General features: G+C 37.8%; 1 protein-coding gene across 1 annotated transcript in view; it reads left to right on the plus strand.

The window, feature by feature from the left end:
• Positions 1-1,590: 1,590 nt before the first annotated feature.
• Positions 1,591-22,469, plus strand: part of TBC1D22A (TBC1 domain family member 22A) — a 146,592-nt gene continuing 125,713 nt past the window's right edge. Inside the window, exons 1-5 of the mRNA XM_085041493.1 lie at positions 1,591-1,797; positions 4,541-4,597; positions 6,205-6,545; positions 7,368-7,547; positions 20,434-20,504. Coding sequence (XP_084897619.1) covers positions 1,736-1,797; positions 4,541-4,597; positions 6,205-6,545; positions 7,368-7,547; positions 20,434-20,504 — 711 coding nt within the window. The 5' untranslated portion in view covers positions 1,591-1,735. The remainder of the gene's footprint in view (positions 1,798-4,540; positions 4,598-6,204; positions 6,546-7,367; positions 7,548-20,433; positions 20,505-22,469) is intronic.

Below are 22,469 nucleotides of genomic sequence, written 5' to 3' on the forward strand. Positions count from 1 at the left end.
ATTCTAACAGCAGCGAGTATAATTTAAATTTATCTAGATATGACCAAGCAAAGTTCCAGTCATGACTTTGCCGGTTTCACTTCACTTCAGCTAATAAACATAGATAATATTACATTTATTTTTCTTGTGTATTCCATTAATGCTGATGATACACAAGGTTCAGAATCTGTAAGAGCAATCCTACTTAGAGGACACTAATAGAGCAGGTGCTACTACCTACAGCATATATATATCTATAAATATATAAACAGCGTTGAAATTACAGCTGTCACCTGTGAACTGTGATCTAGAAGATCTGTGTAACATTTCATTTTTGTCAGTTCTTAAAAGGCAACTGCGAAAGTAAATTTCAAAGCCAGAATAAGACTTTCTTTCCTTTTTAGTTCTTAAAAAGTAACTTACACATTAAATACATACTAAACAACAAATGTTGTACTGCATATCAGATCTTGTACTACATTCCAATTTTTTGGTTTAATTGTGGCATCATGTTGCCTGAACACTGGTCTATATGTTAAATTATATGCTAAATTGCATTGAAATGCAGCAAAAAATCCTGTAACTCAGCACTGTTTTCTCAGGAGCCATACTCCAAAGAACAACATAAAATCAAACTTATTTTGTGGGCAGGAGTGTGCATCCTTGGATCAGAATTGCTGGGAAATCTACAGATCCAAATAAAACCCCTCAATCTTGTACCATTTCAAAGCCGTAAATGAAGTGGGCACAGTGACTGGAGAACATTAAAACAGAGGGAGATTAAAGCCCCCACCCACTAACTGGGTTGATTATTGGAAATAACTGAAAAAAAAATAAAGTAGAAAAAACGCGATGGGTTTTGTTATAAGCCGATGCCTGCTTATCTTCAATTAATATGTCCACCCGTTTACAAGGCGAGTTTTGCATTTCTAAGCAGTACTCTGAGGAATTGCTCTGTACGGCTCAATCAAAAAGGATTAAAGTCTGAAAACGTCACACACGGAGAGCCGCACAGCAATCCCTGGGCTGTAGGAACACTACGGACGGGGAAGAGCCGCGGGAAGCTCCGGGCGGGGCTGGGGCTGAGTGGTCACAACAGCCGAGGCTGAACGGCCACCACAGGCAGGGCTGACTGGCCACCACAGCCGGGGCTGACTGGCCACCACAGCCGAGGCCGAACGGCCACCACAGCTGAGGCCGAACGGCCACCACAGCGGGCGCCGAACGCTCACCACAGCCGGGGCTGACTGGCTACCAGAGCCGAGGCTGACTAGCCACCACAGCGGGCGATGAACGCTCACCACAGCCGGGGCTGACAGGTCACCACAGCGGGCGCTGAACGCTCACCGCAGCCGGGGCTGACTAGCCACCACAGCCGAGGCTGACTGGCCACCACAGCCGGGGCTGACTGGCCACCACAGCCGAGGCTGACTGGCCACCACAGCGGGCGCTGAACGCTCACCACAGCCGGGGCTGACAGGTCACCACAGCGGGCACCGCCCAGCACCTCCCCGCCCGCCCCCAGCATTCCCTCGCTGCGATTGGCCCGGCCGGACTCACCCGGCAGCAAGCTCACTTCTGGTTGGCTCAAACTTCCGGGCCTCTTCGAGGGGCGAATGAGGCGCGGCGTTGTTTTCCGGTCCCAAGATGGCGGCGCTCATTGGTGGTTCTGTGGAAGGGAATGGCGGGGAGTGAAGCCTGAGGAGCGGGCCGGGGCCGGGGCCGCCAGCGCGGAGGGGGATGAGGTGACGCCGCCATGGCGAGCGACGGGGGCAGGAAGCAGTTCTGGAAGCGGAGCGGCGCGAAGGTGCCGGGCAGGTGAGAGGCGCCGCGGGAAGGTCGGTGTCGCGGGCCCTGCACGGTGCCGGCCGGGCGGGGGTGGCTCTGCGCGTCGGGCTTCGCTGTGAGCCCAACACCGCCTTCCTGAGCCCAACACCGCCTTCCTGCCCCCAACACCGCCTTCCTGCCCCCAACACCGCCTTCCTGCCCCCAACACCGCCTTCCTGAGCCCAACACCGCCTTCCTGCCCCCAACACCGCCTTCCTGCCCCCAACACCGCCTTCCTGCCCCCAACACCGCCTTCCTGAGCCCAACACCGCCTTCCTGCCCCCAACACCGCCTTCCTGCCCCCAACACCGCCTTCCTGCCCCCAACACCGCCTTCCTGAGCCCAACACCGCCTTCCTGCCCCCAACACCGCCTTCCTGCCCCCAACACCGCCTTCCTGCCCCCAACACCGCCTTCCTGAGCCCAACACCGCCTTCCTGCCCCCAACACCGCCTTCCTGCCCCCCGGCCGCCCTGCCCAACGGGACCTCGCTGGTCCTGCGAGTCCCCGCCGCAGGGGCCGTGCCCGGTCGGTCGCTGCTCGGAGCCGGTTCTCTTGTTAGCTCAGTGCTCGGAGCATTCCAGCGCTGGGCACCTCCACTTGTCTGACGGAAATCGCTGGTGGTCGCAGGAACCGGTGGTTATAACTTGTATCGGAGAGATTGTTAAATAGTTACCTGAGTTTGCGTTCCCAGCCTAGCACCATGGTGAAGGAGTTAACGTGATTTTGGGGATGTATTCGCCCGGCAATTTTGAGTGGGATAATGTTTTTGTAGCTCTCAGCAGTGACAAGTTAGGATGTTTGAGAACTTGTATCAAGTTCCAATGTTTTTGAAATACTTTTCCGGAAACTGCATTTTCTAGGTATAGAAACATGTTTTAGTTTCTTCTATGTACTTCAAAATATTGTGAATTTCTCAAATTTCTTCCTGAAGTGTGAACAGCAGACCAGTTGTATGATTTCAGAGAGCTACAAACACGTTCTCCCATTCGAGATTTTCCTGGGAATAAAGCCCCAAACTCACGTTAACTCTTTCGGCTGTTAAATCGGGCTGGGAATGCATGTTCAGATAATTATTTAGCAATAGCATTCTCTGGTGTCAGCCCTAAACTATTACCACAGTACAGTTTCCTATGTTCTTTTTATAAGAATGATATGTATTTGTGATTCTCAGAGAACAGTAACTCTGTATTTCACACCATTTACCTGAATGCAGCAGCATAGTCTTCATCATTTACCTTCTTACATTTTCAGTTACCCATAAGTACTAACTGGGAGTGGTTTGTTCCTCTAGTTACAAACTAACTGTTTCAGTCCAGCTGTTGTTTTTCCTCTAAAGTGTTTTCTTTGTAACTTTGCTAAATCTCATGAGGGTGAAACACTTTTGGCCCTCCTCCCTTGCACAGGGTCTATAAATAGTTGCAGTTAATTTGCAGGCAACTGCAGGTTTGTGGAAAAACAAGGACACTGGAGAGAATGTACTTTTGAATTTTATTTATTTATTTATGGCATGGAGGATTGGGGTTGTGTTCCATTTGGGTGGATTTCCATTGCAGTTATTCACAGAGTGGTGCAAGGAAAAGGCACATTCTGTGTGTGTGGAAATGGACAGTGACACCTGACCCTCACGTGAGCGTAGAGCAGGAAACTTGGCTGTGGAGAGGATGATGTACTGTTGTGTGGAAAGGCTGGTGGTGGGCTGACTTTTTTATTTCCATGGAATCACATAAAAATAATTAAGAGTTTTTATAAACCATCATTTTTGGTCACCACTACAGCTAATTTCACTGGTGTTAATGCTGCCCCTGTTGTGAAAGTCTAAGCCTCTCTTAAATATGAATTGAGTCTTTTTGGTTTGGTTCTGTCTCAGGTTTACTAAGATTGGACTTGGTTATCCTTATGGTCTGGAGATTGTTTTTGGTATGTCAGGAGGGCATGTTTGTCTCTTTTTATGTGGTTTTTGGTACAGGATTGGGTAGATGTTAATGTTGCATATGATTTATTTCTCCTAAAATTAGAGAGTTTTGTAGTAATAATTTCTACTATGGAGTCACATGTAAATCTTGATGTGTCTTTTGTGGAGATTTTTTACTTACAAAATAATTTTACACCTGATAACTGGGAGGTAGTGAACTTTTAGCTTGTAGAGTGTTTTGGTTTTCACAAAATAACATGTTATTTTGTAATGTTAGAGACTAGTGAATAAATCTGTCTTTGGAAGCTTATGTGTTTCAAAGCATTCTTTTAATACTCCTGTGGCTTTTACTCTAACCTGCCACCTTCTGCATTTTTCTGTAGATTTGTGATCCTTCTACTTTAATAGTGGTTAAGAATTGTCTGGTTGGATTTTGGATGACAAGGCTATATAGAAGATTAAATCTTTATAGATATTTCTTTGAGAATTTTCACATTTTTGCGAGAGATGAAGAAATATTAAATCAGAATTTTTGTAGACTCGTACTGCAGAGTTAACTTATTTCTTGTTTTAATTCCTAGAATAACAAAATAGCCAAAGTTAGCTTAGGTCTCACAAAGTGTTCCTGTTTAGCAAATCTATTAAATTACTTCTTAGTACGCACATCAACTGCAGCATCATTATTTTTAGTGGTATGTGGAATTATTTGAAACAGAGAACTGTTGGAACATTTCAGTTCTGTTTATTACTGACTGTTTAATACACAGAAGCTCTCCAAGTATTTATTATTTTTGTGATAACTCTATTTCTTTTCCTTTAGTATTCAACATGTGTATGGAGCTCAGCATCCACCTTTTGATCCATTATTGCATGGAACGTAAGTTAACCTAATATTTAAATATTCCAGGTATTTTGGATTTCCTCTGTCTTTTTTTTTTTTCTTCTCTCTTGTTGGATATAGAGTTTTTCTTCCTTTTTCAATTTTTGTCATAAAGCTTGACTTCTCTGTTCTGACTTCTCCTTTGTGACATCCTGACAGTTACCAACATATTTGCAGGAACAAATAACCTCTTCATCTTTTAACATAGATTGCCAACTGTTATTATTTATTTGTAATGCCTTATACGTGGGAAATGGTGTAAATTCAGAAAAAAAGTGTTATGAAGACAAGTATTTGGTTGGAAGAATATCATGCTTCTACTAGTTTTTTTCAAGGGCTGGTTTAAAATAGTTCAAGAAGTAAACATTCTAGTTAATTTTCAGATGATACAGAGTTGGAGGCTGTTGAAGTGTGTGATCCTAAGGGCTGCATTAAAAAAATTGAGATTAATTGGTTCAAAGTATGGAGGTGTAGAGACCCAGTAACAAAAGGTAGGAGCTAGTTGCGTGAAGTGACAGCATTGGAGAAAGACCTTGCTGTTGTTTTAGACAGTGATGACAAGTGGGGTGGAAGTGTTGTAGCACCTGTTAGGGAAGATACTCCCTGTAACGTGTAACAGAAACGTTATAACTGATGTTGTATGAGGACTGGGTAAGAACTTCAGATTTGCAATTCTGGCTGCCTTGTTTTAACAGGAAAAAGGTAAGCTAGCACAGGTGGAAAGACAGATGGTCAGAAATGAACTCAATAACCGTCTTGATGCAGTTCTGTGCAGAATGACCCTGCTTGAGCAGGGAGGTTGGGCCAGACGACCCACTGTGCTCCCTTCCCACCTTACCCATTCTGTGAAAGCACAGTTAAGTTAAAGGCAGTAACTTCTTAATTGTTTGAGAACAGACTAAGAAAGCCTCTCAACTTCAGCTCAGTTGTTCAGCTCAGTTCTGAAGAGAGATGTGATTGCTCTGCATTACTGTAAGTAAGAACAAGTGCCAGGCTAGGGAGGGATACTTGATTCATATCTCACACTGTGTGTTGGCAGAGGGGTAAAAGGTTGGGAGCTGATCAGGGTCCACTTAGACTAGTAACTAGAAAAAATATCCTTCCTATGAGAAGAGCAAAGTTCTGAAGGAAATCCATGCTGGCATGGATTATGATGACTTAGGAGTAGACCATGACTTGATTACAGCTCCTGTGCTGTTATGCAGCAATTGCATTGAAGGGGCTGAAATATTCAGAAATGGATGAAGCAAGAGCATTGCCATGTGTCCTGTCTATTTTATAAGCTATTCTAGTAGTAATCCTTTCATGTGACTTTGGATTGTTCTTTTTTTTTGTTTGAGTTTTTTTTTGTTTTGTTAAGAAAAGGGAAGGAAAGATGTGTTCAGCTTCTATTCAAAGCAAGGAAGTGTCAGTTTTTACAGCCCTTGTTCTCATGCTTCTTCAGCTGTATGTTATTGTGAATGGATGTAGTGGTAACATGAGTGGAGAGAGATAAATATTTGCTACCTATGTAGTGTCAACTATGAATTTTTGGGGTTTGGTCCTATCAATAGTGTTTTGCTTCCTTACTAGTTTTCTAAATACTTTTATTTCGTTTTGAACAGCTTGATAAAACCAGGTTCAAAGCCACCTACAACTCCAGTGAAACTGAAGAAAGTCAGCACCTTCCAAGAGTTTGAAAGTAACACAAGTGATGCTTGGGATCTTGGAGATGATGATGACGAACTCTTAGCAATAGCTGCTGAAAACTTAAATACAGAAGTGGTCATGGAAACAGCTCACAAAGTAATTCAGAATCACAGCAAGCTACAAGAACAGCATAAATTTCAGGAAGAACATCTACAGGAAGAAAAACAAGAGGAATTTGCACAGCTGACTTCAGTTGCGTGTGGTGATAATAGGCTTGTTAAATCAGTCAGTGAAGGTCATACATCCAGTTCATTAGGTATGTTGAGAAGTGAAAAAGATGTTGGAAGTTAATATTTAATATTAACTTTATATTTGCCCCTGTAAGACAGTGAACCCTTCTCAACCTGTTAGTAATACCGCAGAAAAATACTATTTATCACTAGTGATTTATCTGAGAGGGAGACTGCATGCCTTACTAAACTGTAATGCATGTGTGCAAGGGAAGAATAATTAAACTTTCTTTGTTTTCAGCCTTAAAAAATCTCTAATTTTGGAAGGAAATTCCACTACTGAATGTGTTTTATTGGTTAAATGCCCCAACATGTATGCAATTAATAGTAATACTACTATTGTGAAAAATTGTTATTAAAATACTACTGCATAAAATACATTGAAAAGCTGGAGAAAATCATGCAGGCGGACTGGGAAATTCACCTTCATGTGATCTGGTCTGTGATTTCTGTACAAGCTTTAAAGTAACCAGTTACAATGATTTTAAGATTTCTCAGTGGTTGGTTTTTGTTTGTTTGTTTGTTTGTTTCCTTTTCTTTTTTTCCTTTTCTTTCCTTTGCCATTAAAGAATGGCAAAGAGGATGAAAACAGCTTTTGGAAACACAGAGGTTTTAGAAATCCATTAGTCTTGCTGTTAGTATGATCTCTGATGCATTTTAGTTATGGAATACTGCTTCAAAGAGAAATGCTGCTTCTGCTAAATTCAAGTAATTTGAAGTCCAAATTTATGCTATACTTGAGTTTGCATTTTTCAAAAACAGAATTCTGTTTTTAAATGTACAAATCAAATTCAAGTGTAGCCTTATCACTATCTGAGGCTAATTGCTATGCTTCTTTTTCCCTTCAGATACTGCTAGTGAAAATTCTTCCATGCAGAGATCACAGTCACTTCCACAAACTTCCATGCCTCCCTCGACAAGTGGGATGACAGACTACAACACCTCAGTTTCTCCTGCATTAACTGAAAGAGAAGCATCTCGATTAGACAAATTTAAGCAGCTACTTGCTGGCCCAAATACAGATCTCGGTGAGTGTTTCTTATAGAACCTATGAATTACATCTAAATTATTCTTAAACTATAGAATTTTCCTGTTTGATGTTCTGGCCTGCCATATGGTATGGTTAGGATCTAATACTTTGAACATTGAGAACTGATCTTACAAAAGAAAGAATAAAATCAAAAGGTTGTAGTACTCATGCTTTGCATAAGTGATTTGCTTACATCCTACTAATATGTAGAGTGTTTGATGGCTTCTTGTTCTTTCTCGCATTATTTCTTCCTACTAGACTAATCTCTGTAGAAAAAATTTCTTGTTAATGCCTGATAATGAAAAAGCTTGGAGTATAAGAATGATTTTCATGCTTGGAAATAAATAGGAATGAAAAACGATGAGGCATGGAAGTGTTGCTTGTCTACTCAGTTAGCCTTCTTCATGTTCACAGGCTGATACAGTAGTTCTCTGTCTCATCTGTGAATGCTGACAACAAGTCAATGGGAAAACAAATGTATTGTCAGATAACTTGACTGTTCCCTTTGTACACTGGATTTTAGCTGCTGAATAGTCAATACAAGTGCTGAGAGGGTATCACAGAATCAAATGGCTTTGTATCCCAAGTGAAAATCTGAAGTAGAATTAGTACACTGCATTTGGAGAACTGGTTGATTAGCAGTAGGAATTTATGGCAAAATAATGAATAAAGAAAATGTCTTTGAGGTAGCCCATTCTGGAAGATACCTGCAGGAAACTTATGAGAAGAAGTAGAAATTGCATGTTTGCAGTTCTTGAATTGGTGCTATCCTGCCTGGTCATTGTCATGAGACTTCTTCAATATAATACAGTCCAAGTTGTGGCTTTTTTTTTTCTTTCTGTGCTGTGTTTTATTGTCAGATTGATGCTAGAAAGGTACGGCTATGGAAACTGTCATAACTGGATGAGATTTAGCGCTTCAGGGAATTATAGGACATTCTTATGAAATTCAGCTGTGAATAAAGGGAGGTGTTAAAGCATATTTTATATAAACTTGAGAATGATAATCAAATATCACTTATCGCTTTGATTTAACAGATGTTATGACCTTTGTGATTGTGACTGACATGAAAACTCATATAACTTAAGAATCTTATAATGGTAGAAATCTTAGTTACATAAGGCTGCAAAATCAGAGGAAAGACAGAGTTTAGTTTAAACCTGTCTGTTTCGTTTTTGCTGTCTAATTAGTTGAGAATACTTTACTAGTAAATCAGATTTATGGATTAAAGTAAAATAATTTTGGAAGAAAATTTCCACTCTTATTAGGAGTGCAGTCACACTGCCTGTGGTGAACTTGGTCAATGCTATTTAAATAAACTGGATTTTTTTTTTTCACTATTGAACTTTATAAATTTCACATAAAAATATATGTAGGAAAGTGAAATTTGAGTATGTTTCCTTGATATTGAAGTGTGATAAATATCTAATAAGCTGTCAATATTATTACTGTACAAACTACTAAATAATGCCTTTTCTATGTTTTTTATAGTAAGCTTGTTCTTTCTCTTGCTGTGCAAACTGATGAGTACAGTTTGAAGCTGTGTGAATAGAATTTTATACACAGTTTTGATTTTTTGTTTTTGATGCAAATATGTCCAATAGTGCATATATATATATATAGATATATGTATATATATCTACAAGTAATGCATGGGGTTTTTTTAGGGGAAGAAACAAACTTTATTGATGGCATGCAAATTCTTGATGATCATGAAGTTCTTAGGAGTAGATCATATATGATGGTAGAGCTTGGACTACATTATTGGTATATATATTAAGGAAAGCATGTGTATACATGTATACATATATAAAACATATATAAACATATATATGCTTATTGCCATAAGCACAATTCATCAGAATCTGGTGTGTGCATGTGTATATGCATTTTTAATGTATGCATTCTTGGAAGATGTTTGGTTTAGCTCTATGCCACAATGAAGATTATGTTCTAAAAAGATTCTTGATTTATAATGACAGCAGTAGCCTGGGAAACTGTTGCAGGTTGTTTGTGGTGGGTTTTTAATTTGTTATTGGAGTGGTTTTTGTGGGTGGTTTTTGTTTGTTTGTTGTTTTTTTTTTGTTTGATTTTTTTTTTTTTGTTTTTCCTGAGTTTTTTCAGAACAATACTGGAAATGTACTAAGGTAGAACCTAGGTAATAGGCTCCAAGCTAAAATTTGTGGTGAGTAATGTGGGGATAGGTGGCTATTCTATTGCAACTGGCTTTTTTTTTTTGTGTGTGTGGTGATGTGGTATGTGTGGGTCTGTTTTGTATTAGATCCACAAATAGTTGGGTTATGTTTGTCATGATGAATTGAATTAGTAAGACTCAGAAATATTTTTGCCTATATTTCTGTTTATTTATGCAAGTATAAGGCTTGGTTTTGCTTGGAAGTAGAAGTGACAGAAATAAAGTATTTCTATTGTGTTTGTTTCCTTGATATAGTTTTGCATATTGTTGAAACAGATTATGTGACAAGTCCTTTCAAGGCGAAATAAACGTAAGTTAATCTGTGGAACTGTAGCCATGTCATGCATATTTTCAACTCAAGACTTGTATCGTAACGTGAGAAATCAACATTGACTATGAACACAAAGTAATACAAATGACCTTGAAATCCTTTCAGTCACACTTGAATAATCATTATCCTATAAATATAGTGTAAAATGCAATTTGAGTCTTGTATGTCAGCTAGAGGTTGGGAAAGAGTGTGTTCTTTCATAAGAAAACTCTCAAAAAGATGCATTATGTGTATAAATTTGGAAGTAAAGATTATTTTAGCTGTTGGAGACCACTAATAGATTTTGGAGTTGGATTTGGTCCACAGGTTGGATATTATGAAGTTGTGGAAATAGGTAGTTACTGCAAGAAATGTGGGCTGGTAGAAGGAGCCTATTGTAAGAAGCAGTTTTGGTTGGAGGGGGACTTGAGGGCTGACCCTTGTCAATAAGATCATAGTGAGGTGTATTGGTGCAGATTCAGGCAGCAGGGTGGGACTGTCCATAGTATAGCTGAGTTCAGGAGACAACTGCAGATGTGTGTGGCCTCCCCCTCCCTGTACTGCGTACCAGGTTATTCAGCAGGAGCAATTCACAGTAGTTTTGTGCAATCAACCTGTGCTTTTGCTTGACTTGCAGTCAGTTTGATGTCGACTTACTTAATTTCAGGCCTTGTCTTTCCTTGTAATGGATCTTGCATTATTGAGTGAAGATGGGCTTGCAGAATCTTTTGCAAACAGTTCCTTGCTTTAAGAGGAAGGGACAGAACTTTAACAAAGCAGCATGGGGAGAATGTCTCTGAGAAGAAATTTATCTTTCCTTTAATGCACCATTTTGTACATATTAGAGGAACAGTACTGCTGTGTCTGTCAGATTTCCAAGTAAAGTTTAATTCTATTAAATTTATTAAACTTGTATTTTTTAGTAATCCTATACAATGTTTTGGGGAGCTGTTTATTGTGCAAATACAAAGTAAGCAGACTTGATAACATCTGACAAATCAACAAACAAGTTGTTGCATACTTGCAACCTCAGCACAGCAGATGTATGATGGGTTTTTAATATAGATTTAAAAATTAGCTGTTTAAAGAACTTCCTTAACTCCTTCTTTATCTTCAGATCAACTATTTTTCTGTTTTTTTACACATATATGTCTAAAGAGTATGTAATTGGATGTGAGAAACATGTTTATTTAAGTCAAACAACAGCCAATGGTAAGCTTGGTATACTGTGTTCTCTTGAGTTAATAATGCTTCATAAGATTGTAATGCTACTGTTATGCAACTCACACATGGGTGTAATTATTTCAGAGTCAAACCAACTAGTTTCTTAAGTTGTAAGGTTGTTTTGCTTGTTAAGGCCACTTTTTTTCTTACTTGGTCATGACAAGTCCAAGTTGAATAAAATAATATATTGAAGTTTTAGCATACTACCTTGATTAAAAGAAGACCCTGTAAATCACCCATGAATATCGTGAAGTATTCCCATCTTAAATTTACTCCAGCTGCTGTACACATTCAAGAGCACTTTTCATTGTACTTTTTTTTTAAACTCATCTATTTCTCTTCCTCCTTCTAACCAAATCTCAAAAAAGAAAACCTTTTTGGAGAGTACTGCAATCTACTGACTTGGGTGCTGTCTCTTAGCTAGTGCCCTGCTATAGAAGTAGTAGATAATGTTGTGAAGTCTTACAGAACGTGTAAAGAATAGCTGAACTTCTGATTAATCTGTTGGCAAAAATTAATTACATAATTTTACAGGCGTTAAAAATTATGTAATCTCAGATTATCTCATAACAATAGCTGATTGTCTTTGTGTACTATAATAAAAGAATTCAAGAGTGGTTCTCTAGAAATTAAATTCAGAAAGAAAACTTGTTAGATGTCTCTTTTTCCCATCACAGTAGTCTTCTGTATTGTTGCAGCAACTTGAAAAGTAGGATTTTCCTATTCATGGTCACATCCATTCTAGATTTATATTAAACCTGATCTAACATAGTAATCACCTTTTCTTTCACTTATGGCTCATAAATCTACTATTCTGTAACAGCACTCTGTTATGTCCTGTAAAATTGCTTGCCAAACTGGTGCTATTGAAAAGTTTCAATAACTTTACAAAATGCATTAATTGAAATGAACTGGATTAATTTTGTTCCCAGCTTCATTAATTTTTCTGCACTGAGCTGAACAGTGATTTATCTCTGTGCTCCTAGTACATCCATGTCATTTAGAATTTTAATGCCCCCTGCAGCTGCGAATTACTTGTAGTTGATCACGTGAGTGCTTATTCTTCTTTCAGTTTGTTGGTATATAGTATAAAGTGAACATGTGTCCTACTGCTGCTTTGTGTGACATGCCATTAGTCATATCTGTCTTTTCAAATTATTATCACCAAAAGGTGTCTTCTCTGATGCTTATGCTGTTTTAGTTACCTCTTTTATCTACAAAACATGCTTTCCTATTTAGCTAATAAAAAAGATTAATAAAAAAGGGCAGTACTCTAACAGTAAACTTCATAATATCTTTGTTTTTAATTCAGAATCTTCTGAAGGAAATGAATGCTAAATATCTGTGATTCATTTTTTACTTATTTTTTGCAGGATTAGTATTTTGTCTTCCTGTTTTCTCTGGGCTGTTCTCATAACTTTTATTTTCACGTTATAATAAACATTTATTCTGATTGCTGCTCTAGTGGAATATTTCAATGTAAAGGTATTAATTTATGATTTTTCATTGTAACTAGATAATAGATTCCTGAAACAATTTTGAGATTTTTGCATAGTTTGTCTCTTCAGGGTGTATTTCTTTCCTCTTGTTAAGATACTTGATTGACATAGTAGTTCCAGGCCTGTGCTTCTAGTGATCACCACAGTCCGTGTGCAGGACCTTACACTTGCCTTGCTGAGCTTCATGGGGTTTGCCTGGGCCCACTTCTTAAGCCCCTCCAAGTCTCTCTGGATGGGATCCTCTCCTTCCTGCAAACCCACTGCATCGCACAGCTTGGTGTCACCTGCCAGTTTCAATGCCACTGTCAATGGAATCGAAGAAGATGCTAAATGGTATTAGCCCCAGTGTAGACCTTTGAGGGACACCACTCGTTACTGGTTTCCCCTTGGAGTTGAGCTGTTGACTGTAACTCTGGATAAGGAGCTGACTGAATGCCCATATCTGTCTAACAGCCCATCCCTCAAATGAATCTCTCCAGTTTTAGTGGCAAGGACGTTGTGTCAAAGGCCTTACAAGAAGAATTGTAGTTGGAATGAAATTTTTTTCAAGTAGCAAAAAAAAGTAGATTGGTACTGTTTTCTTTTAACGAAGATTTGTTAATTTTGACTTGAGTGAAGGCCCCTTACTGTTCTGTGTTCCAAACTCCACTTATCCCTGAGTTAAGTTTTCAGTGAAGAGAAAAAAAGAGTAAGACTGAACAGCTGCAACTCCTATTAACAAACAAGATAGTCTTTCCCTTTTCTCAGTTCTGAAAAAGGAACCTGTACTCTAAAGCTTTGCCTTTTTTTTGGTCAAGAGTTTTGGTATTCAAGTAGGACTCAGATTAATAAAATGGAAAAGTGGCATTGTGAACTACACAGATGAACCCTAGTTCTGAGGTTCTGGACTTTTTGCCTATAAATCAAAGATCTCTTACCTGATTTTTGTTAATATCAAAGTGCATCAAAATGGCTTATAGAGTAAGCTGTTTCATTTTGTGCAGTACTCCTCAAAGAACATTCCAGGTTAAAACCATTGATCTGCCCAAAAAGAAATGTGCTTTTAGCACAGTTCTTAAAACTCCCATGGTTATACTCATAGCTCCATGGCACCATTCAGGAAGAGTGGAATTCTGTACTGTGTCTGTTTCCAAATGGATTTGGATGTAGAGCAATGGGACTCTTAAGTTCAGCTGATGTGAAGGGGTTACTCTTAAAAAAAAAAATTAAAAAATCCCTAAATTATCATTCAAATTCCTGTGTACACACAGAATTACTTTGGTAGTTACCACTAACTAATCATCACCAAAAAAAAAAGTGATTAGACAGCATTGTATGCCAGATTGCAAGATTGATTAATTAAGAGGGTTTTTTGTGTCAGTTAAAGATTTAGCAGAATTTGTAAGAGATCATTGTACTGATCTGTGATCAGGTGTTCAGAAACAGTCTGTGAGTCTGAGCCACGTGGTGAACAATATGATGAAGAGGGATATTTTAGTCTGGATGAGCTGGGAGAAAGAGAGGTACTATATGATGAAGTGTTCTTGTAGTTTTCGTGTTTGTATGGCTTTTTGTTTGGTTGGTTTTGGTGTCTCTTCCTTATCTGATAGTGTCATGAAAGCTGAACTTACACTTTGTGAAATTTTTATTATCCAGTAAAATAGACTTGGGTGAGAGGTTCAGTGTTCTCTGTTGAAGCCATAGATTGAGGGATCAGCTTCGCCTCCTCCCATGAAATCTTGCAAATTTCATGGCAAAGGAGGAACTTACCAGGAATGTCACCAACAAGACTACTGAGAACTCTGAATACTCTGTGGATCCTGGAGATTTTGAACATTGAGACTATCGATATGCATGTTGTAATGAGTGGCACATAAAGCTTGTAAGTCAGTTTACGAAGGCTCAAGGAAGTATAATTAATCCTTTAGGTTTTCTTGCCAGCAACTCTTTTGCTATTAATAAAATAGGAACATAAATAATTGTTACTTCATTAGCAGCATCCCCAGAAGTGGAAGATGTACATAAAACTTTGCCTGGGAAGGTAATCGTAGTGGAGCAAGTTTCCCTGTGTATGGCTGTCCTATGCTGCCTCCCTGATGCAGATTACTGGTTAGGTGTGCTCTCACCTGTTTTAGCCATAATGGACAACTACTCTGGAGATGTAATGCACGTTTGCAGTTAACTGAGAAAAACTTACATGAATTAGACGTTAAGGGCTAGCCTTTTACAAGAATTTGACATAATAGAACCTAATGTGAAGCTAAGCAAAAATAATATTTCCAATGCAACCACTGGAATAAAGACTCATAATTAAACCAGTAAGAGCTGCATTTAAAAAAAAAACATTCAAACTAGGTTTTAAAAGCTTTTTTATTAGTTGTACTTCAAAAGTTGGTTAAAGGCTGTTTGAATTGCATTAATGTAAAAATAAAACCAGTTGATGATGCACAGAAATTTAATGTTTTGGGAGTACTATGAAAAACTAATGCCACATCATCTTCTGCTGGCACAGTTGTTCACCATTACTTATCATCATTTCCATCAATGGCTTTTCTTGTTGCAGGTCTTTCTTAGCATTTTTAATAATCTTCCTTTTGCCTTAGTTTTCCTAATCTTATATTCACTTGCTTTCTTGTACCTTCTAAGACGAACCTCATCTGCTTCTGCTTCTCTGACTTTTTATGTGGAAAAACAGACAAGATGTACTTTCCTACTCTTTTCTAGCAAAGGTTCTGAAAAAGATCTTACCCTGTATTTACAAAGGTGGATTGGACTTTATTTCCTGTTTCTGCAGCTTTCAAAATAACTTTTTGTTCCATTGAGAAGATTAAGGGCAGTGTTTGATTAAAAAAAATTAATGAAGTGCCTAACAGAGCTATTATTCATTTTGAAAACCAGTTGCTGTGGTTGCCATAGTAATAACAAGCCCTCTATTAAAGCTATTTTCTATATGTACTGTCTCTATTATAACATGCTGTTGGGGGAGCTGCAGTTCTGTGTATCTGTGCTTTTGAAAGAATTTTCCAGCTTTGTATAGTTAAAATATCCAAGGAATTTATGTTATAGAAACATAAAACATGTAAATCTAGTTTATCATACCTATCATGGAGTTGCTCATGCAGGCCATCACTTCATGTAGCTGTTTATAGTAATCTCAATGAAATAACAGCTGTATCAAAAATGAATAATACATACAGAGAAATTTTGAGCTCCTTTAGTATTTCTTATTTTTTATTTATTTGTAATGGATAGAAGGATGAGCTTGCAGTTCCAAGAAAAATACTTGTAAACTTAGTTGTTTGCCCTCATGTGTTTTAGGTATAGTGGGTAATAACTCTACTAATTGCTTGTATAATTGAAGGCTGCTAAATTAATGGCATGTTTTCTTTGTAAAATACCCCATGAAATATTTATGGAATATGAGGAATCTTTAAATCTAGATGCAGTAAAAGAATACTGTCCTAAGATTTCTGTTAGAACAATTGCTTTAAACTTTTTCTTCCTCAGAAAGAGGAAATGTATATGTAAATGTATTGTAGTGAACCAGATAAACCTAACTTTTCCAAAATTAAATTAATCATATTAATTTGAAGTATTTTCATACCACATTATCCCTTCACAATAAGATATCCTGACCCAACAATGGTTCTGTGAAAACTAGCTTCTGTCTCCTAAGCAGAAATGATATTTGGTTAGTGCAAGCAAATTGAGATAATTTTCATCTAAAATCTGTGGGGATTTTAAAATATTTTCATACTCACTGGTCACAGAATTATGTCAAATACTGAGGCATCTGAAAGACAGAGTAACAACTGGGGTTCAGTTTCTTCAGAAAGTGTCCTTTCAGTCTGGGACAGAGTTCATAGACAGGGCTTTACAAATACTGGTTTTGCATCTGCCTAATTTCAGGCTATTCTTTGCTCGCATTTTTAATAAGTGATCATATCTGTGATTAGAACGTTCTACAAAGGCTCATTTTCAAAATAATTGTTCTGGAAGTTTAGGAAAATATTAATTTTATTGAAGCAAGAATATTTTTGCAGTACTATCTTGATTGAAAATGTGTGTTTGATTTGTAGGTCTTACTAAAACTTGTAGAAAAGCTGTGCTTGGGAACATGCTCACCAACTCGTAACTAGGATGTCTAGTTCCTTGGGAAATCTACAAAGTGAAGGAGTTACTCTAACGACAATTCATTGAGGTTGTGTTTTGACTAGGGAGAATGTAATATTTCAGCTAATGACAAATAGTTTAGTAATTAATTAGATATTTAATAGAGATCAAGTTTTAGATATAAGTACAAGCACATTTCCTTGCTATTCTCAGCCTCTTGTTTGAGGATGGATTTTATCTGGCACCTCAATTTAAAATCTTGTAAAGTATGAGGTAGACATATATAGTCAAGTATAGTCAAGGTACCATTCTTACACCTGGTAAAAATTCTTGTATAGCCTCTCTGAGTTTTACTGTGTGCTCTTTGTCGCTGGCAAAATACTAGTTGAGTTCACTGTAGTAAGAGGCTAGGGTGAGAATTTTATATGTTTTTTGGATTAGTCTGAGATCCTGGAATTTTGGAAGACTGTGATATAGGACAACAGTCAGTGTGAAGAAATAGAATTATCACATACCCAGGGCTAATGGTTTGTGATGGAATTGACTTAACTCTCAGATGTGCAATCATCTGTCTAGCAGTTTCTGTCCTGAAAGCAATTACTGTACCACTTATGAAAGCAAAAGCAGAAACAAAAGCCTTAAGAAAAGTTCAGAAGGATCCTTGATGACATGACAACAGAGCAGAGGAGGTTATTAAATACAACAGAATGTTATTAAATACAATCCAAAAGGTAAAGTTCTGTGTCAAATAAGGAGAGCAGAGCAGAATATGAATCCTGTCAGGCCAAATGCATGGAAGCATTTCTAAAAGAGAGTTTGAGAAACAACTTTGAAACATACAAAAACTTGCTTTAAATGGTTTTTCTTGAATGTATTGGGAGAAGGAACGTTGCCAAAGATTTTGTAGGCCCAGCAGACAATATAGGTATAGAAAGACATCCTAGAGAGGACAAGGCAATGGCAAAGGAACATAGATAATTATTTGTATTCTGCATGGAAGAATGCAGGGACGTATTCCCTCCCAAATCCTACATTATGGATAAACAGAGAATCTCTTTCAAATAAGTATTATGTTGTAAAAAAAAAAGATGTTTTGTTCTTGGTTTTTTCTTCCATGTCCAGTGCTGATATTTTCTTTCAGAAAGAGCAGACCTTTGAAACCCTGGCCCAAAGAATGTGTGTTATTGTTTGGAATTACATGAAAGTCCAAGTTATCCCTCATTAAAGGAAATGTGTATTCATTGCAGGATAGCATCAGGGGGAAAATAGCTGTATTCCAATTTGTTTGTGTATTTCCTATCTTTGGGCTTAAATGAGTTACTTAAAAGTCAGTGGAATTTTTTTACTGAATGATTTGGGATGATTTGTCACTCACTTATTCACATGCTTCACATTTCTGATTGTGACAGTAGATTTACATATTTTCTTGTTTTGTACTTTTTTTTTCTCTGCTTGGTACAGCAGAGAAAATTTCTCTCTGTCAGGGCTTGGTATCCATGTTTGGGCATGGATTCCTATTGAGTTGAGTTAAGGGAGGTAGAAAGAAATGTGAAGATGAAAGATTAAAGTGAGTTTGGCTGGCATAAAGTTGAGAATGGACAACTGATGTTACTAGAAGATAATAAAAGTAGTTGCTGAATTGCAATTTATTTTCTATTTTCTGCATATACTAATTACATGTTTTGTAAATGGTATGATTGTGTGTAACAATAGCCAAAACTTGAAACTTTAGAAAAATGATTGTGTAAAGCAGTTATGATTGAATGCACAAGATCAGTTTCCTTTCAGCCTGACTGCCAGTGACACAAATAGATTACATCCAGTAGAGCACATTTGTTCATAAATACTGCACAAGAAGGAGTAGAGCAGGAAAGATGCACAGTTGGAGATTTTACTTTTGAAGACTTGGAGCTTTATTGTTAAACCAACTGGAGCTAACTGTTATGTTCCAGGGAGGAAGAGAAGCATATAATTTGTAGATTGTTTAGTTAAGGCAGATATTATCTCTTTTTTTAATTGTTTTTGTTCATAACCTATACAAAATACCATTTTTCTACTATTGTTCATGTTACATGTTTTCTTTGCCTTTTTTACACATCTTCTGACCATTTCCTGCCTTTTTGGCTTTTAGAAGAATATAACCAATGCTGCTGTTACTTACGATTTAGTGCTTGGTATCGTGGGGATTTACTTGACATCAAATCATGGGTGGAATTGAAGCTTGTTGCAGAAATGGTAGGGGCTGCAAACCAATACTGAAGCTGCTTGGAGTCTGAGCAGACTCCCTGGGGTGTGGAGAACCACTGGAGGTAATGTGAGAAATTGCTGTATGTAACAGACCACAGTGTGAGAAGCTGACACGAGTTGGAGATAGCACCCTATGGTATGCCTGGATTTCACTAGTAGTAAACGGGGAATTGTGTGAGAAATGCCCAAACAGTGCCATTGCATGGATAGGAGCACTGGAGCCACTTAGGGAAGTGCAATGTTACGTGACCAACAGTGCTTGGTAATCATTTCAGACATACCAAATTTGGGTACAGCAGTAGCAAAGCTGGAACCATGAAGGGAAGAAGTAATTGGGGTGGTTTGTTAAATGGGGGCAGAGAAAAGGAAGTAGAAGTGTGCTGGAAAAAGAAGATCAAAAAATTGGAAACAAGGTTAAGTTATGTGATCAGGTGCTGTCTGGGGTCCCTGTTGGACACCTTGTGTGTGATCATCACAGCTGGAGTATGACAATAAATTAAACTTGTTCCAGTTGCTTATTGCATCTTTTCCCCGTTGAATCCTTGTGGTTGCAGTGACAGCATACTCATGATGAAGTGTATTTGTTGTGCCAGCCTGTGACTTGTTGAATTTATCTCATCTGTGTTTATAATCTGTACAACTTCTGCTTTGTTTGGTTCTTCGACACTTTGGTGCACACTGAACTCTAGTAGTGTCATATTTTTCTAATGTTACTGATCCTTTGGTTATTTTTTATTCTTACAATGCTTCTCAACTCCTTGAGATGAAGGATAGAGGAGAAATTTATTGCAATAGTATGGAATTTCTTGGGTTATGTGTATAAGCATGCTTTTGTGCTATCTCCCTCCATGCATATTTAGTGTGCAGAAGTACTGTGAACTTCTTAAAGTTTTTTGAAAGTATATGATACTGCTCCTTCTATTTTGTGTAGGTTAATAGTATTACAACTGCTTTACCTGCTTTGATACACTGTATTTCTTTCATATGTATCTCAAAAATACTTGGAAGAATAATACATTTATGTAGTAAGTTGCAAAGTGTGACAATATAAGTCCTGTATACCAAAATGTGATGCTGAGAAATACTCCAGAAATTTACCTTATTACACTTCGTACCTATTACCATAGGTGTCCCTGTGGGTAGCATTTATCAAGTATTTTATTGATTCATAAGGATTGCCCTATATTTCTGATTTCACTGGGTTTTCTAAGAAGACCTGATCAGTGTTGTAAACACCTTTGTGCTAATTTGAATCTATCTGTGTATATTAATTGGTAGTAGTTTCCTTGGTTCTCATGAAACTCTTTTGTTTTAATAGATGAATTGCGAAAGTTGAGTTGGTCTGGCATTCCGAAACGGGTTCGTCCAATTGCATGGAAGCTTCTTTCAGTAAGTTGTATTTTTTTTTGTTCTTCCTTTGCATTTGGTAATAATAGCTTTTTCAAGCACTGCAAATGATTTTGCATGAGTTGTAATCCATCAGTAATGGTTGAAAACATGTCTTGTGCTGAATTGTAATGGAAGTTATGTTCTTCTGCTCAATTTCAAGATTCATCTATCAAATTGAAAGGAGGGGGATGAGAAGTGGTAGTAAATCATGTCAGCTGTGCATCTTTATTTTTTAGCCTGGCTTTCTATGAAAGGAAGGCTTGTGATAACAGTGGCCTCATTCAACCAGTTTTGATGGAATGGTGGAGAGTTCAAAGACAAGTACATTCTTAACAGTTTTCTTGAAAATAGACACACAGTAGGGGAAGCGAAGACTATCAGTGTCCTATGAAAGGCTTCATTCTGACTTCACATTAAAGTAACTACAAGAAAGGATTAACACTGTAGGGAGGAAAAGCTGTGATAGGATCTATAGGCTTTTTTGGGCTGATTTTTCTGTAGTACTTTAACATGAGCAACTCTGAACCACTGTGTCAATTAAGTTGTGGCATTGACTCTCCTGATGTCAGGCTTGTGAATCAGACAGACAGCCTTGTTAAAAAGCTAATCGCTTTTTTGTAGCATGAGTTTTTGGCTTGCTGAGCACCTTGAACTTTTCCCAGTGGCCAGAGGATTTGCAACATCTCTAGCTCAAGAGTAGGTTGACTGAAGTACCATGGAGCAGCACAGAGGGGTTTCAGATGGGCATCAGAGAGAAGCTTGTGTAAGTCTGTGATTCACTGGGTTTGGTGTTACAGAACCGGATTTTTTTCATCTTGGTGTTTGCACTATGTTTAAAAGGTTCTTCTGCAAAAATACAGTGTATTCCTTAAAGAAGCATTTTTCATGTCAACCTTTTCAGCTATGGTTTGTGATTACAAACAGTTAAGCATTTTAGCTCTTGTCTGCCTGTGGTTGGGAGAAGGTTTATGAGGATGTTTGTATTAAAAAGAAGCAGAACTCTCGTGATGTCTACTCTCTAGAGGCTATGAAAGACACTTTCTCAGCAAATCTTCATGCATTTAAGAACTGTTTAAAATTCTGAATTATACACACACCAGTTTAACACTATTGAATTTTTCAGAGAGTAGACTTAAATAGCTTTGCTTTTTATAGAATAATTCCATAGGGAATGCAAAGTATTTACTTGAGATTGACACTGATTTCCAGTGACTGAAAGAGTCTCTCTTGCTGATGAGTTCTACTAAATTTGCAGCTTAGTTCCTTCTAATGCTAAATGCAGTTGTAGCTTAATGGTGGATATTCAAATATCCTGCTGTAATTGAAATTAAACATGGAGCTTACAATTCATTTTCATTCTGTTTCTGAAGTTATCTATGATTTTTGGTAGTAAAGAAGGCATTTTTTTTCTCTTGACGTTTAGGATGTCTGTTTTAAAATACTCAAAATAAGAAAAAATATGGCTGACTCAAACTTGACTTTGAAACACAGTAAGCTAAAGCATAAGCATTTTTTAAGTTCTGAATTAGAAGACTGAAACTGAGGTTTAGAGAGTTGGAATTATGCAAATTATAAAAATATAAAGTGAGCTGGTTCCTCTTGCTTTCTAGTAAGAGCATGGGCTTTCCATGAGCTTTCACTTGATTCCATAAGTTGACTTTAGTTTAGTATTCCTGGTCTAGAGAAATGCCTAAATGTTGAGTTCTCTTGCTCTGTTGCTTTAACAACTCCAAGGATCTGTTTCAGTTCAGTTCTTAACTTCATCTTGCCATACCTCTGCAAAAAACTGCCTTCAGATTACTTTTTTAATATTTTAGGAATTAAGTGGATTTTTTTTTTGAGTAAGAGACCTACGAAACTCTGGCTTTTTTTTTGTTTTTTTGTTTTTTTTCGACCTCCAAATGGCAGTATTTTGAAAATTCTCAGCTTTTTTTAAGTAAGTCCTGCCGTGATTTCTTATCTAAT

Source organism: Lichenostomus cassidix, chromosome 1Aa (assembly GCF_008360975.1).
Source record: "Lichenostomus cassidix isolate B80296 chromosome 1Aa, HeHo_3.0, whole genome shotgun sequence".
In the NCBI taxonomy this organism is placed as follows: domain Eukaryota; kingdom Metazoa; phylum Chordata; class Aves; order Passeriformes; family Meliphagidae; genus Lichenostomus; species Lichenostomus cassidix.